The sequence below is a fragment of the Echinops telfairi genome, unplaced genomic scaffold (genome assembly GCF_000313985.2).
Source record: "Echinops telfairi isolate 266 unplaced genomic scaffold, ASM31398v2 ScPeMD7_2573;HRSCAF=3158, whole genome shotgun sequence".
NCBI classification, from domain to species: Eukaryota; Metazoa; Chordata; class Mammalia; order Afrosoricida; family Tenrecidae; genus Echinops; species Echinops telfairi.
This window is the reverse complement of record NW_022106471.1, coordinates 13,903,183-13,919,564: the sequence shown is the minus strand read 5'-3', so window position 1 is coordinate 13,919,564 and position 16,382 is coordinate 13,903,183. Positions and strand designations below refer to the sequence as shown.

The 16,382-nt window shown below is 38.7% G+C and overlaps 1 protein-coding gene and 1 non-coding gene across 2 annotated transcripts in view; both read right to left on the bottom strand.

Annotated features, from left to right (window-relative positions):
• Positions 1-12,512, bottom strand: part of FANCL (FA complementation group L) — a 154,150-nt gene extending 141,638 nt beyond the window's left edge. Inside the window, exon 1 of the mRNA XM_030886650.2 lies at positions 12,336-12,512. Coding sequence (XP_030742510.1) covers positions 12,336-12,512 — 177 coding nt within the window. The remainder of the gene's footprint in view (positions 1-12,335) is intronic.
• Positions 12,513-15,942: 3,430 nt separating this feature from the next.
• LOC115870927 lies at positions 15,943-16,067 on the bottom strand. The gene has a single exon (XR_004047005.1). It is a non-coding gene; the product is annotated as a small nucleolar RNA SNORA51 (small nucleolar RNA).
• Between the last annotated feature and the right edge of the window lie 315 nt (positions 16,068-16,382).

Genomic DNA, 16,382 nt, shown 5'->3' with positions numbered 1-16,382 from the left:
GCAGAGGCTCAGACATCCGTGTTGGACTTCCACTGGCTGGTTTCACGGGGCCAGTAGCGTTCCATGTTGCGAAGCACCCCGGCGAGCTGGCTGAGAGAGAGAAGGGAAGGAGGATGGGGAGAGGGAGCAGGGGATAGGGGACGGGGAGAGAAAGAACTCTTTATTTCTAACCAAGGCTTATATATCTTTTGGGGGTGAGCAAGCCCTCTAATTACAGGTAGAAACATAAGTCACAGAAAGGAGTTGTAGTATAGGTAATACAGTAATGAGACGGATGATCTAGGGGTATACACACAATATGAAGGGGAGGGATTGGGGGCATACATGTGACAAGTGGGTGGATCCTAGATTCAGTATGGCAGACTAACTTTGGATGTCACTGAGCAGGTTTGACCACTTCTCTTGATCTCCATGGAAACAATTATTATCCTTATCAGTAGGGTGTGAGCCCCACCTACTGTGGACCAGATAATAGTCTGGTGGCTGAATGCCTTTAGGGAGAACATCTCTAAGCATCTGACCTCCCATCATGTGCTGGCAAACAGCTTTTTAATGTTTTGCATATCTTTGGGTGAGACAAAGCTGGGGAAAAGTCTTTTGTATCCCACAGTTGTGGTGGCAAAATCAGTCCCCCATCTGTCACAAATCAGGCCCTTTTTGTCACATGCTGTTATGAAATCTTTTCAGAGCCTCTAAATAGAAAGCTTGATTAACAGTCTGACCTGGTGGAATGAAGTCCAAATGCCCTATCCCCCTCACATCAAAAAAGTAAATGAGCATCATCCTGATCTTTGATTTCACTTGACAAGCTTTGAGGGGGGAGGGGCAAGGTGATGATGGCATCTTCCACTGGCTTGATTAATGTTTGGTTTGGGGGTCGTAAGAACAGCGCCATGTCTTGTCACCAGTAATGACCTTGGAAAACACCTTCTGAGTTGCTTTGGAGCTGTTCTTTCAAAGCACAGCATGTTTCCACTCGAAGCTCTTTGTGCTGGTCAGTCAGAACCCAAGGCACAAATCTCACAGCGACCCTTCTCATTCACAAATCTTCTTTTAAAATTTGCTGAACTGAGCTCCGAGGTAGTCCAGATAACTTCCCCATCTCTTCAGTGGTGATGTTTGTCAACATTTTCATCCAGAACATTTCACCTTTTTTGAAACAAGAAAACCACTTGTACACTTAAATTTTTCCCATAGAGCTGTCCTGTAAGTTGTGTTCGACATCCCAACAGTTTCTGTGGCATTTTTCCTGAGCAGGGAACAAAATTTCATGGCTGCACACTGTTCTCTTAAAGTTGGTATCACAAAAAAAAACCCCAAAACCAAGGTTTGAGTGAAACTGCTTTTTACGGAAAAATTCACTGTGACCAGAAAGAACCTTCCCAGGAGACAAGACTAGGTGCACTAACTCAGAACAAGTTGCTTGATGCTCGCCTGGGGGGTGGGGAGACGTACTACAAAAGCTCCACCCAGTGGAGTTTTAGTCTCTTGTTTTTGGGGAACCCCCTTGTTTGATTACAAAATATCTTCTCCTGTTTCGCAAGTTGTTTAATTTCTTGATAACATGCTCGGACGCAAAAAGAAAACTATGATGAAGTCCAATTTATCTTTTTTGTCTTTTGTTGCTAGTGTTTTTGGTGTCATATGTAATAACCCATCCTTAAAAACTAGGTGCCATAATGTTGTCATTAATAGTTCTATTAGGTCAACTCCAACTAATGGCAGACGCATGCAAGTCAAATGGACTGCTCTGCAGAGAGTTTTCAAGGCTGCAATTCGATTGCCTTTTGGTGGCTTCATAGCCTTGTTGCAAACTAACACCATAGATTTGGGGGTTTATTTCTGGGGTCTCAGTTCTTTCCATTGCCCTGTATCTCCCTTAATGCAACAGCACTAAGCTGATTTGCTTCCTGTAACTTTAAAGTGTGTTTGGAAATAACGAAGTAAGTATTAATTCTCTTGTTTTGTTCTTTTTTTTTTTTTCAAACTTGCTTTGGCTATTTGAGACTCCTTGCTCCTTATAAATTTGAAGATTTTTAGTTATGAGAAAAAGACATTTTCATAAGGATCTCATTAAATCCATACATTGCTTTGGGTAATACTGGCATCTTAACAACATTAAGCCCTACATTCCATGAGCATGGGATATCTTTGATTTACTTATATGCTCTTTAATTTATTTCAGCAATGCTTTACCATTTTACTACATAAGTCTTTCAGTTGTCTACTTGGATTTATTCCAAGATTATTTTATCTTTTTAGTATAAATAAAATGTCTAGTGCAAATGGAATTTTCACATGAATGGAATTATTTTCCTTCTGATTGCTCATTGCTTCTGTACAGAACACAACTGGATTTTGTACATTAACTTCATACCTTATAAAGTATTTGATTCATTTATTACACTAGTAGTTTTTCTCTTTTAAATCATTTTATTGGGGGCTCTTATAGACTTTATAACAACCCATGCATCCATCCATTTTGTCAAGCACATTTGTACATATTTTGCCACCATCATTTTTAAACCTTTTCTTTCTAGTTGAGCCCATGGTATCAGCTCCTCATTTTTTTTCTCACTCCACCCTCCCTTCCTCATGAACCCTTGATAATTTATAAATTATTATTATTTTCATGTCTTACACTTACCACTGTCTCCCTTCACCCACTTTTCTGTTCTTCATCCCTCTGGGGTGGGGGGCGGGGGCATCAATACATCGATGCCCCCCAAAACCAATCACTGTGATTGGTTTTTCTTTTAGGGATTATTTATATGCATATATTCCTATAGGCTGATGCCATATGTGAGTAGGGAGAGTTTTGCCTTGCTTTCAGAGTTGAAGATACCTCTTACAACTTTGTGCCTCTAATCGCCCGAACAAGACTGCCAATGCAGTATTAAGTGGCAGCGGTGACACAGGGCATTCTTGTCTTGTTCCTGACCTTAAGAATAATTCAAAAACAACAACAACAAAAAGAATAATTCAAATCATAGGTTTTCCATAAATTTTCTTTATCAGAAGGAAGTTTTTCCTTTCTATTTTATAGTTTGTTGAATTTTTTTATCATAACAGTTTATTGGATCATTTCAGGTACCTTTCCTGTATCGATCAAAATTATTTTATAATTCTTCTGTTCTATTTAGGTGGTATGCTACCTCAACTGAATATCTATTGCTGAGGCACCCAATTCCTGGACTAAATCTCACCTGGTGGCAGTATTTAATCCTTTAACTGTAGTCTTAGATTTGGTTTGCTAGTATTTTGTTAAGCATTTCTGCCTTTAGATTCATAAGGAACATTAGTTTTCTTGCGCTATGTTTGTCTGGTTTGCACTCAAAGCAGTTACTTTTAGATTCCTATCATCATAGATTAGGTGTACTTGATCCGGTGCATCACAAGAAAACAATCACATGGTATGACTTATTCTGTGTCTGACTTCTTTAGTTAAGCCTAATATTTCAGAAATTCATCTTTGTTGTTTCTTGTAGCTCATTCTTTTTATTGTTGATTGTTAAATAATGTTTCTTATATAGATACATGTATACTAGCTAGCATTTGAATTGTTTTTCAGTTTTTTGTTTCATTTTGTTTTTTACTTTCAGAAATGAATATATTGGAGAAAATTTGTGTAAAAAATGTGGGTAAAAGGCTTCAATTCTTTTACGTAAATTCCTAGATGATAGGCTATTTGGTTCTTATAATGCATTCCCTATGGCATTTGGGTTTTATAAATACCCGTGAGAGCTGAATCCCTTCCAAGCATGTGGCGATTGTAGAGAAATCCTACTGTGACAAATTAGTTCAGAGGCCCTCTATGGGGTCATTCCTGGGTACTAGCAGGCCAACTGTTCTTCCTGCCCCTTGCCATCTTTCCACCTGTGGTTGTCATTGCTGTCCAGGCCATTCGACTCATGAAGACCCTGTGTGAACAGAGTGGAACTGCTTTATGGTGTACCAGGCCACAACCCTTCAGAAGTAGATTCTCAGGCCTCTTTTCCAAGGTACCCTTGGGTGGGTTTGAACTTTTACCCTTTCACCCAGTAATCTAGCCCTTAATTATGTGCATTACCCAGTGACTCCTACTTCTACCCAGAGTCTACAATGTACCCCAAAGGTAAGCCCAATCATATTACTGTTCCAGGAATTGCGACATATTACCTATATCACCTATAAACCCGTTTTCCAAACTCACTACCATAGAGTTGATTCTGACTCATAGCAACCCTATAAGACAGTAGAATTACCCCTGTGGGCTTCCAAAGCTGTAATCTTTATGGGAACAGAAAGCCTCATCTTTCTCTCAAAAAATGGCGGGTGGTTTCAAACTGCTGTGTTAGGCCATAGCACATAATTGTCTCTCTCTCTCTCTCTCTCATATTTCTCTCTCTTGTCTTCTCACTCTCCTACCAAGGCATAGTAGCAAAGTAGCCATGGTTGGCACATTCTATCGTCCTGGATAATCTGATTGAGCAATTTAGGTAAAGTCTTGTGAGTTGAGAAAGATAAACCAAATGGCATGTTAACTTGTCATTTGTGCATTTAGCTCTTGGGAACTTGGGGGATTAAGTTCCACTTGGCTCTCAAGTTCATTTCTAGTGCACTTCTTTTAGATGAGGCACAGTGGGAACATTTTCTCCCTCTAAGCCATATACATTCAACCAATTCTCAAAGAAAACAAGGAGGCTATGATCGTTAGTTTTTAACTATTATTGTCCTATTTTAAATGATTCTTTCTGGGCTATGTCTCCTAAGCCACTTTCTATCAAACCCCAGGTTCTAGTCATAAAGAGTGTGTCAGAGTACAAAGTTTCAACTCAGCATCAATCAATGGGCACTTTCATTAGCGGATATGGCCAACCTTTAAGGGAAAAAAGTGACCTTAATATTGAAGTCCTGATGGGAAAATGTATATGTCTTCTTTTTAATATATATTTTATTATATATTTCTAACAAAGAAATATATTAGAAATATATCTTTCTAAAAAAGAAATCATCCAAACTGAAGAAGTAAGATCGTGCTAAAAATGCAAAGGCCAAGTGCATTTCCATATCTCCAAAGCAATGAACTACTGTTGACTCATGTGTTCAAGGAAAAGACACAGAGCTTTTAGGTTTTGCTCAATGTATGAATGAAACGGGACTGGACTGTGATAATTGTGGAGAATCACTAATGGCTAAACAACCAGTAAAAACACACATTTGCTTAGTCTGTTTAATTTCTGGTCTTCGTATTTCTGTAACTATTCTGTATATTTAACAAGTAACTTTTGCTCATCAAAGAGACTTATTATAGGTTAATCAATGTCAATATCTCTAGCTCTAAGGTCATGTAGGTTTTCTCAGTACAGTAGCAAGGAGAATTTATAGAATTATTGAAAAGTGAAACAAAGATGTTGTAATACTTTCAAGGTATAGTATATATTCTTCCTATATTTTTATGTAGATGAAATACAAAAGGGGTTTTTCTGATAAGTTCTCTCTTCCTCAGAAAAATAATAAGACAAATTATTGAGTGAAATTTACATAGGTTATTTCTTAAATTTGAAAAACTAGATGTGATTATTTATTGTGATTTTCATGATAAAAAATAAAGTGTTTTCTATACCACCTAGATTTTCTAATACCAATCATCTCAGTTGATAATAATTTTGGAAGAAAAAAAGGAGGTGGAAATTATGGTTTCATTGGACATAGTGTAGACCTATGCCCCCTCAAAAGAGGGGCAAGTTGGGTGGGAGATAAATGGTAGGCATTTTAAGCATCTAAAATCAGTCTCATGAGTACACATGAAAAATGTATAAGCAAATGTTGTGTTATATTTATTTTTACAATAAAAAAGAAACCTAATTATTTATTATACATCACAGTCATATTAATTCTTAATTCAAATCTCTCTATGTCATTTTTAATATAAGCTTATGTGAGGAGTAGCAGTTCTTGCCACATAACTTATCAAAGATAATAAAAGCAATAAAAGCTGGATTTGTCTTTTAGACTTTAAAATAAACACCAAATTTACACTGAGGATGTGATGTAAAGCGATGGCACAAGCTCTATTCCTGTTATCAGAAAATAACACAATTGAATTTCACTGAACCAGCTCAACTTGTCATATTGGGCTGCTATTGTTTCTTAAGAAATAAATAGCTTTGTTTATCATGGGCCAATGTGACATGGCAGTGCAAAATCATATTCCATGCGGTGGCAGCTGCAAAGAGAGCAGGTGTCACCACCTGCAAAATCCGTTGGAATTCCTATTTATTAAGGCCCACGTTCTGTGCACTTGCTCACTGACCAGTCTACATCTTCTGCAGCCAAATTTGCACATATCTCCACTGATCAGCCAAAGGAAATGCCCATTTGGAAAATTAAAGGTCTTTCTTAGGAAACACTGGAACACAAATTGATTTTACCAGGGGCAAGCCAACAGCACTGTGTCATGTACACTTGCTTATAACCAATTAAACTGCACTGTCACCACAGTTAAAAATAGCTCAGTGTATGTACACACACACAGAGTGCAGAAGTCATGGTGATGCCACACTCATACCAGTGATTTCATTTACCTCTCTTGTTACGTCCTCTTGATGTTTCTCATTTTTTCACACAGAATCTTTGTGTTTTTTCTTTCCTACATTGCATTATAAAAGCTGACAGTGAGGACATCATAATGAAGAAAACAAAACGAATGGGGAAAATTATAATTAAGCAATCCACAGTATATTTCTGTATGAAGCAATGGAGGCAATTTACAGTATTGGTCATGCCTGTAAGGAAAGCTTTTGTTGTGCTAAGACACGTTTTTGGGCTAATCAACTATCTGTGGAACTTATAGTTTTTCCCATAATATAGCTATATTCTCTGTCCTGATCTGAAAATAGATATAAAAGGAAATTGGTAATGCATATACTTTTTTTCTGCAGGAAGGTGGAAACTTTGTTTACTCCCTATCGGGCTCTAAGTAAATGATCACTTTACTTCTTTTAGAGAGTGTGTGTGCGTATACTCACACATATATGCATACATAGTATATAGCATATTGAGATGTATGTTATATATAATGTAATACCCTGGGGGAGACTACCAAATGAGATGTAATAAATGGGGACTCATACTCATAGACTACTTTCCCAGCACGAACCTCACGGAACTTTATTAAAAGTTAGTTTTCAAAACTTGCCCACTGAACACATTACATTTTCCCAGCTTTGTAAATGTGTCATGGGAGGGGAAGGAAAAGTGACTTGCACAAAAGAGCACAGAAATAAAAAAGCTAGGCAGTGTCCATTCCTCCCTGTTGATAAAAGCATCCTATTTCTTCCATCTTCCTACTGTGCTCTGGATGTGCAAGCCAAAAAGTGGGTCTAAAACCAAGGTAGGTCAACCAAAATCAGGCTCTGCTTGGAGTTAGCCTCTCCTTGACTGTTGTGTCACCAGCTGGAAGAGGACTGGTGCAGGCTCCCCTTGATCACAGAGCCGTGGAAACGTTGTCCAGTGATTCCTGAAAACCAATATCCTGACCTTCTCTAGAAACTGACTTTCCGAAGCTAGCTCGTGGAGTTCTTCCTGCACTTCCACGGACTGCTTCATACACTCCCGATCAAGCGCTCCTTCCCCTTTCTGCCTGTTAAATAAGCCCGATAACTTGCTGGTTTCTGCATTTATAGAAGCCAAATTGAAGTAGCCAGCAGTATTCTCTAACCTGTGTACAACCTACTCCATGGTTCCAGAATATCTTCTATTTCCAATATCTAGAAAAGGTTTCGCAAGTGTAGCTGTGTGCAATAAATAAAGCCTGCAGTCAAAAGTTACAAATTCCAATTCTGGTTTTGCCAAGTCATTCAATATCTATGTGCATCAATTTGGTCATTTGTAAAATGGTACCATGTCACCTACTTAATTTATTTTGAGTGTTAATTGAAATATGAATTATTTGAATTCGTTGAAAGTTGTGCATGTTGACTGCTATTAACTCCGTCATTCAAGCTCTGCCATTGATGGTCTTGAGACCACTTACCTTTCTGTATCTCAGCACTTTCATCTGTAAAGTGTCCAATGAAAGACAACAACCTCATAAGGTTGTGGTGATGATTAAATAAATTAATAACTGTAAAACACTGGGTACAAAAGGTTATGTAACTATTCTCCAGGGTATTAGTTTTCTTTTTGTAACGTGAGTTAATCACAAGCTAAATATGCATGCTTTGTCAGAGTATGCCCCTTGTTTCCCTTCTTCCCCTCCTCTTTCTCTAGGTTACAGGCTTAACAGTAATCATAATAATAATGACAAGCCACAGTGGAGGCACCTGCATGGCAAAGAAAGAAGTATAATGATCTCTTTGCTCAGATAATATATTGCATATGGAGAAAATGCTAAGGAATCCACTAAAACACTTTAAAACCAATAAATAAGTTCAGAAAAATTGAAGGTACACTCAATATAAAAGAGTCCATTATATTTCTATACATTTTTAATGAGAAATCAAAATTTTAAATTAAAATAATAACTCCACTTAAGACAGCATCTAAGAGTTTAAAATAGTTAGGAAAATTTTGACAAAAGTAGTGCAAAACTTAGACCGTGAAATGAGAAAGCACCGTTGGAAAAAAAAATTAAGGATCGAACTAAATGGAGAGTCCCCGGGTAGCACAGATGGTTCATCAAGACACATCTCTTCAGGGGTCCTTCAGAAGACAGGCTGGGGATCTGGAACCCGATGGCATATTCCTACACGGACTCAACATGAGTCAGAACCAACTCACTGGCCAGTGGCAACAACAATCCTCCGAGTTATGAATTGTTGTTGTTGTTAAGTGCCATCGAGTCTGTTTTGACACACAGTGACCCTCTGCACGACAGAAGAAAGCACTGCTCCATCCTGTGATGTCCCCAGTGCCTGATTGTTCCAGTGCCTGAGCCCATTGTTGCAGTCATGGTGTCCATCCATCTCATTGAGGGCCTCCGCTCCTGCCCTGTCCCTCTAATTTACCAAGCATAGTGTCCTTCTCCAGGGACTGTCTCTCCTGACAACACGCTCACAGTATGTAGGACAAAGTCTCGCCATCCTTGCCTCTAAGCAGCACTTTGGCTGTATTTCTTCCAAGAGAGATCGGTTTGTCCTTTTAACAGTCTTTGCACTTTCAATTTTCTTCTCCAGCACCACAATTCAAATGCATTGATTCTTCTTTGGTCTTCGTTATTCAATGTCCAACTTTCACATGCATAGGAGACAATTGAAAAGACATGGCTTGGGTGAGGCACACTTTAGTCCTCAAAGAAATATCCTTGCTTTTCCACACTCTCAAGAGGTTTTGAGCAGCCAACTTACCTAATGTAACTCCTCTTTTGATATCTTGACTGCTGCTTCCATGAGCATGGATTGTGGATCCAAGAAAGACAAAATCCTAGACAATTTCTGCCCTTTCTTCATTCATCATGGTGTTACCTATTGGTCCAGTTGTGAGGATTTTGCTCTTCTTTACATTGAGTTGTAATCTATACAGAAGGCTGCAATCCCAGTCTTCATCAGCAAGTGGTTCAAGGCCTCCTCACTTTCAGTAAGCAAGATTGTGACATCTGAGTGTTGCAGGTTGTTAATAAGCCTTCCTCCAATCCTGATGGCCACATTCCTTGAGAAGAATGGGAATTCTAGAACACTTCAGTGTGCTCATGTGGAATTGTACATGGAATAAGAGGCAGTTGTTCGAACAGTATAAGAGACACTGCATGGTTTAAAGTCAGAAAAGGTTTGTGACAAGGTTGTACCCTCTCACTATACTTATTAAATCTGTATGCTGAGCAAATAATCAGAGAAGCTGGCTTATTTAGTAATTGGAAGGCTTACTATGGCTAAGATAGCAGTGGTCCCTAAGCTTATCTACAGATTCAATGCAAACCCTTTCAGAATCCCAGAGGCTTCAAAGGGCTTCTTCACACAAATTGGTAAGCAGATTTTAAACTTTATATGGGATTATAAGGAACTCACAATAGCTAATAAAAGCTTGAAATAATAATAATTTTTTAAAAGTGGAGGACTCCCATCTTAAACACAACTAAAAAACAACAGTAATCAGCTCAGTGTGGGATTGGCACATGATATACATCAAGTTTAGAACTGAGTATGCACTTACGTCTTTAATTTGCTTCTTTTTTACATGAAGGTCAAAACCATCCAGTGGGGAAAAACAGTTCTTTCAGAAAATTGTGCTGGGACAAGATACAAATGAAGGGACTCAGATCATCACTTCAAACTATCTTCAAAAGCTAGCCCCAGGTGGATCCCAAACCTAAATGCAAAAACTAAAATTATAAAACTTGTGGGAAAAAAATATTCATGATCTTAGGTTTGGCAATGGATTCTTAGATATGGTACCCAAAATACCCAAAAGAAAAACATTATGAATCAGATAGTGTTGAAATTTAAAACATTTGAACATCAAAGGATATTACCAAGAGAGTGAAAAGTCAGTCCATAGAGGAAGAAAAATATTTGCAAATAATATCACTTAAAGATTTGCCTTTGGAATATAAAAAATGATTCTTACAAGTCAAAAATAAAAAGGCAAGTAACCCAATTCAAAGTGGGTAAAGAGTTTTAATAGATCTTTCTCAAAAGATGATAACCAATAAAGATATGAAAAGATGCTCGACATCACTAGTCATCAGCAAAGTGGACATCATTGTCACAGCCAGTAGGATGGTTAGAATAAAAAAAGACAATCATAATTGTTTTGAGGATATAGAAATGTGAGAATCTGAATATACAGCTTATGGGAATGTGAAAGGATGTAGCATCTTTGAAAAACAGCCTGGAAGTTCCTCAAAGAGTTAAACTTAGAATTACCATATGCCTCAGCAATTCCACTCACAAGACCATACCCACTGAGATAGTTAAGGTTTATTGTGCTAACCTGGCAGATAAACACGTGGGATTAATGGAAGGGCAAATGGCTTGGTGAGCCTCTGCTTACTGGTTCTCCGGTCTCTTGCTCTCTGATGGTTGGATGGACCAGGGTACAGCTCCCTTAGCCAGTTTCCTGCTTAGCTTACAAGGCTCACTTCCTGCAAGACATCCCTGAGGAGAAGCCAAATGGGCCTACCCTGATGCAGCCCTGGGTGCTGGAGCCATGTGGAGACCCCTGCCAGTGCTGAGATGTTTACATGCTCACTGATTCGGCTTTCCTCCTGTAGTCGGTGTCATTGTGTGTGTTTTGTTAGATCAAGGAGGACTTTGTAGATCGCTGTTGGACATTTGGGCTAATGTTGACCTTAAGGGCTTGGACAGCACTGGGTTGGGATGCTTTTGGAATGTACACTTGCCCTTTATATAAAACTCTCTCTTATATACATATGAGTTTCTGTGTATTTGTTTCTCTATTCTACCCAGACTAACATGGCCATGAAACAATGGCTATTCAAAACTTGCATTCAAAAGTTCATGAAAGTATTATACATAATAGCCAACAGGTGAAAACAACCAAATGCCCATTATTGAAAGAATAAATAAACAAAAGATAGTGTAGCCATACAACAGACTATGCTTCCGCCACAATAGGAATGGAGTACTGATATCACTATGCCTTAGATCAGCAGTTCTCAATCTGTAGGTTGCAACCCCGTTGGTGGTCGAACGACCCTTTCACAGGGGTCACCAGATTCATAACAGTGAAAAAATTAGTCATGAAGTAGCAACGAAAATAATTTTATGATTGGGGAGGGGGGATCACCACAACATTAGGAACTGTATTAAAGGGTCACAGCATTAGGAAGGTTGAGAACCACTGCCGTACATGAACCTTGAAAAACATTGTGTTGAATCAAAGAAGCTAGTTGAAAAAGAACACATGTTGTATGATTCCATTTATATGAACTGTAAGCAATAGTCAAATCTCGGGAGTTAGGATATAGATTTATAGTTATTTAGGATCGTGGAGACGAGTAGGAGAATGGGGGTGACAGTTAAGAGTACATATAGGTTTTCTTTTTTGAGGTGATGAAGGTTCTAAAATTAACTCTGCTGATGATTGAACATATTTATGAATATACTAAAATGTATAATTGAGTTATACATTTTAAAGGGTAAATTGTATGATGTGTGAACTATATTTCAATAAAGCTACTGTAGAGAAAGGAATTTGTACATTTCCCTGTAGAAATATTTAACAAAAATAAAATACTTTGGGTGGAAAAGTTATACAGTGGTAAGAGCTAGGATATAAAGTTAATTTTGTTTCCATATTTATAAAACATAATATGCCCAGCAGGGGTAGATAAATCTTGTAGCATATACATGGCACTCTAACACAGTGCCTAGTGTTACTGACTTATGACTCACAGTGACCTCAATGCAACAGGACAAGTGATTGTCCAGTCTTGCATGGTCCTCATAACCCTTCCTGTGCTTGAGCCCATTGTTGTAACTACTGTGTGCATTCATCCCACTGAGGATCTTTTCTGGGGACTGGTCTTTCCCAGTAGCATAGCCAAGGGACACAAGACAGAGTTTCGCCATCCTGGCTTCTAAGGAGCCCTCTGATTGTACTTCCTCTCTGACAGATTTCTTTGTTCTTCTCACAGTCCATGGTACCATCGATTGTCTTTGACAATACCATAATCCAGATGCATTGATTCTTCTCTAGTCTTCTTTATTCATCATCTAGCTCGAATGTGCATTTGATGTAATTAAAAATACCAGGGTGTAGTATAGTACCAAGAAAACATACAACTTTCCTCTAGTTCTTTAATGCTTCCTCCCCACACCCCCCTGACTATCATGACCCCAATTCTACCTTACAAGTCCAGCTAGACCAGAGCATGTTCATAACACAGGGCATCCAGGACAGATAACCCCTTCAGGACTAATAATGAGAGTAGCGATACTATGAAGGGAAGGGAAAGGTGGGGGTAGAAATGGGGAACTGATCACATTTATCAGCATATAACCCCCTCCCAGGGGGACAGACAACAGAAAAGTGGGTGAAGGGAGACAGTGGTTGGCGTAAGACATGAAAAATTAATAATTTATAAATTAGGGTTCATGAGGGAGAGGGAGGGGGAGGGGAAATGAGCTGATATCAAGGGCTCAAGTCGAAACAAAATGTTTTGAAAATGATGATGGCAGCATATGTACAAATATGCTTGACACAATGGATGGATGTGTGGATTGTTATAAGAGCTGTAAAAGCTCCCAATAAAATGATTAAAGAAGAAGGAGAAAGTGGGGGAGGGGGGGATACCATGAGTTGGATCAGGTGAACCTGAATCTTCAAGGTGACATCTGCTCCTTACTACTTTACATAGGACTTGGGTACCAGGTTTGCCTATCCGGCTCCTGAAATGAAAGATTATGGTGGATTCATCTTTATTCTCCCACAGCAATAGGTCTTTTGTTTTGTATGGATGTAGTAAAAGAAGGTTAACTTGAACATTCTGGAACATGGATGTTGCTAGAAGCAACTCTAACATAACATCATAAAAATTCAGACTTGAAAAAAGCCCTAGGAAATGTCTGGTCTAATTCATCCTTAAATGAACGAAAACTGCTCTTAACATTCCTGAAGACTGATTCATCCCAGCTTCTTGCTGTTTGAATGTTCCTCACTCCAGGCAAGGGGTTCATGGCATTTTCCAGTAGCTTTTCTTGTTCAAAAGTTCATCATTAATGTTAAATCGAAATTTGTAAACAACCCCCCTTTGGCTGGTTCAACATCTGTCATGTATGACTATACAACACTCTCTAATTCACCTTTCCTGGAAGCATATGAATTAGGTAGGGCCACTGTCATGTCTCTCTTGTCTTCCCTGTGCCAGGCATAGCAGTTTGTTAAAATGTCTCATAGATGTGCTCTGGACCTCCCGCTATGAAATCTGGTTCCTCCGGAGTCAACCGGATTTTCAGCTTTCCTCTGCAGTTATACTTCTCAGAAATGGATCCAAATGTCTGAGATGTGTGGCAAATGTAAGGATGCCATTTCCTTCTTACATATCTACATTCTTGGCTTCTGATAATGGTTCTAAAAATGCTTGAGCTATTTTGAAAGTCATATCACATCAAGGTCTTGTACTAAGCTTCTTGTAAACTAAAATTGTATTTCTTTTCCCTACATGGATCCTGTTTATCGAGTTAGCCATAGTTCTCAAGTTTGCATTTAATTTTTCCAACCTTCATATAAGCTCCTGCACTGATGTATGAGATGCAGTAGATAATAAATGTGTGAGATGCAGTAGATAAACCAGGTACTTAACAAATGACTAGGCTTCTTCTTCAAAGCCCTACTCACAGAGGAAATGTTGTGCTATTATGTGGCTATATGAGAGCAGGACTCGCTCTTTGTGTTTTAAGTCATCATTATACTTCCATCACTACCACTCACTCATCTGGAAGCGTGTGGTTTGTGTGCTGCTGTGATGTTGGCAGCTAGGCTAACGGTATTTCAGATACCAGAAGGTGAACTGATTTCAAGGGAGCTTCCAGGCTAGGAGAAACATGTGCTGTCCACTCCTGAGAGATGAGCCCCTGACAACCTCACCAAGAGCAGCGAAACCTTCTCTGAGAGAGTTCCCGAAAAGGTTGAAAGTCACCCCAAACATCATGGGCAAAAGCTGCCTTTTCAAAACAGAGTAGATTGTAGATCTTACAGGTGTTGATGGAGCAAAACTCTCTTCTTCATTTTCAGATGAGTCAAAATTAGCAGTGGGAGGAGGGGAGTGGAATCTGAAAACATCTGTTAGTAACCAGAATGCAGAATGCACAAAGTATGAAGAGGTAAATGGAAACACATCCAAAATAAAATAGAACACATAAATATCAATATTGCAAACAGTCAGTTGAAATCAACTGGTACGGGCCATTTTGAATCAGTCAATCACATGGTTTACCCTACTGGGAATGACAAATTCAAGAGAAATGGTGTTGCATTCATCCTCAGAAAGAACATTGTATCATATCTCTTGAGGTGCAATGCTGTCTGTGATAGGATAAGACCTATATAACTACAAGAAAGATGAGTTAACACAGCTATTAATCAAATATGCACATCAAGAACTAACGCCAGTGAAGACAAAAACTTAAGAATTCTACCCATTTCTTTTGTCTGGAATTGATAGAACATGCAGTTAAGATACCGTGATAATTACTGGCGATTGGAATTCTAAAGTTAGAAACAAAGAAGAAGGATCGGTACTTGGAATATGACCTTGATGATAGCAACGATGCCAAAGATTGTGTGACAGAATTTCACAAAGCCAACCATATATTCATTGTGACTAACTTTTCAACACAATCAATGGTGATTATACACATGGACCTCACAAAAGGGGATCAAATTAACTACATAACAGAGAAGCTCAAGAACCATCACCCAAAACAAGTACAGGGTGAAGTTAAAGCTAAATTGAAACAAGCCCATGAAAACTACAATATGACCTTGAGTATATCCCACTTGAAGACAGAGACTATCTCAAGTACAGATCTGATCCACTGAATATTAACAACTGAAGACCAGATGAGTTGTGGGATGACACCAAGAACATCAAATCCCAAGAAAGTATAATGTCACTAAAAAGACAGGAAGAAAGACAGACCAAGGTGGGTGTCAGAAGACACATGCTCTTGAATGTGGAGCAATGGGAGATTTTAAAAGGCAGCTCAAGAAGACAAAGTAAAGCATTTAGAAAATGAGAAGAGATGAGCACACCCAGCATCTCTGAAGCTGAAAGAACTGAAGAAATATTCACTTCTTGAGCTGTAACATTGAAGGAGTCTGGCATAAACATGGAACGATGCAGGAAGCATCAAAAAAAGATGGAAGAAATACACAGAATCATTCTACCAAAAATACTTGGTTGATTTTCAACCCGTTGCAAGAGGAAACATATGCTCAAAACCCAATGATTTTGAAGGAAGACATCCAAGCTGCACTGAAAATATGTTTGTTTTTTTGCCATGTTGCCCCATTCACAATACAAACCAGGCACAGAGCTTGGGTTGAGGTGGATACTGGGCACTTACTTTGCCCCTTTTTCTACATAGTCAATGCAAGGGTACAGCCTGTGGTTATATGTGTTTCTTAAAAGGGACTGCATGAATTGGCAGACGACAAATGGAATGCTTCAACAAAGTAATGCAGCACTGGAAGTACTCTCTAGCCTGTGCTAAGAAATTTCAAAGACTGCTACCTGGACAACCAACTGGAAGAGATCCACATGTATGCCTTTTCCCAAGAAAGGTGACTCAACAGAATGAAGAAGTTATTGATCATCATTAATATCACACGCAAGCAAAATTTTGCTTAAGATCAGTCAACAAAAGTTGCAGCAATGCATCACCAGGGAGCTTCCAGAAATTCAAGCTGGATTTCGAAGAGGACTTGGGATGAAGGGT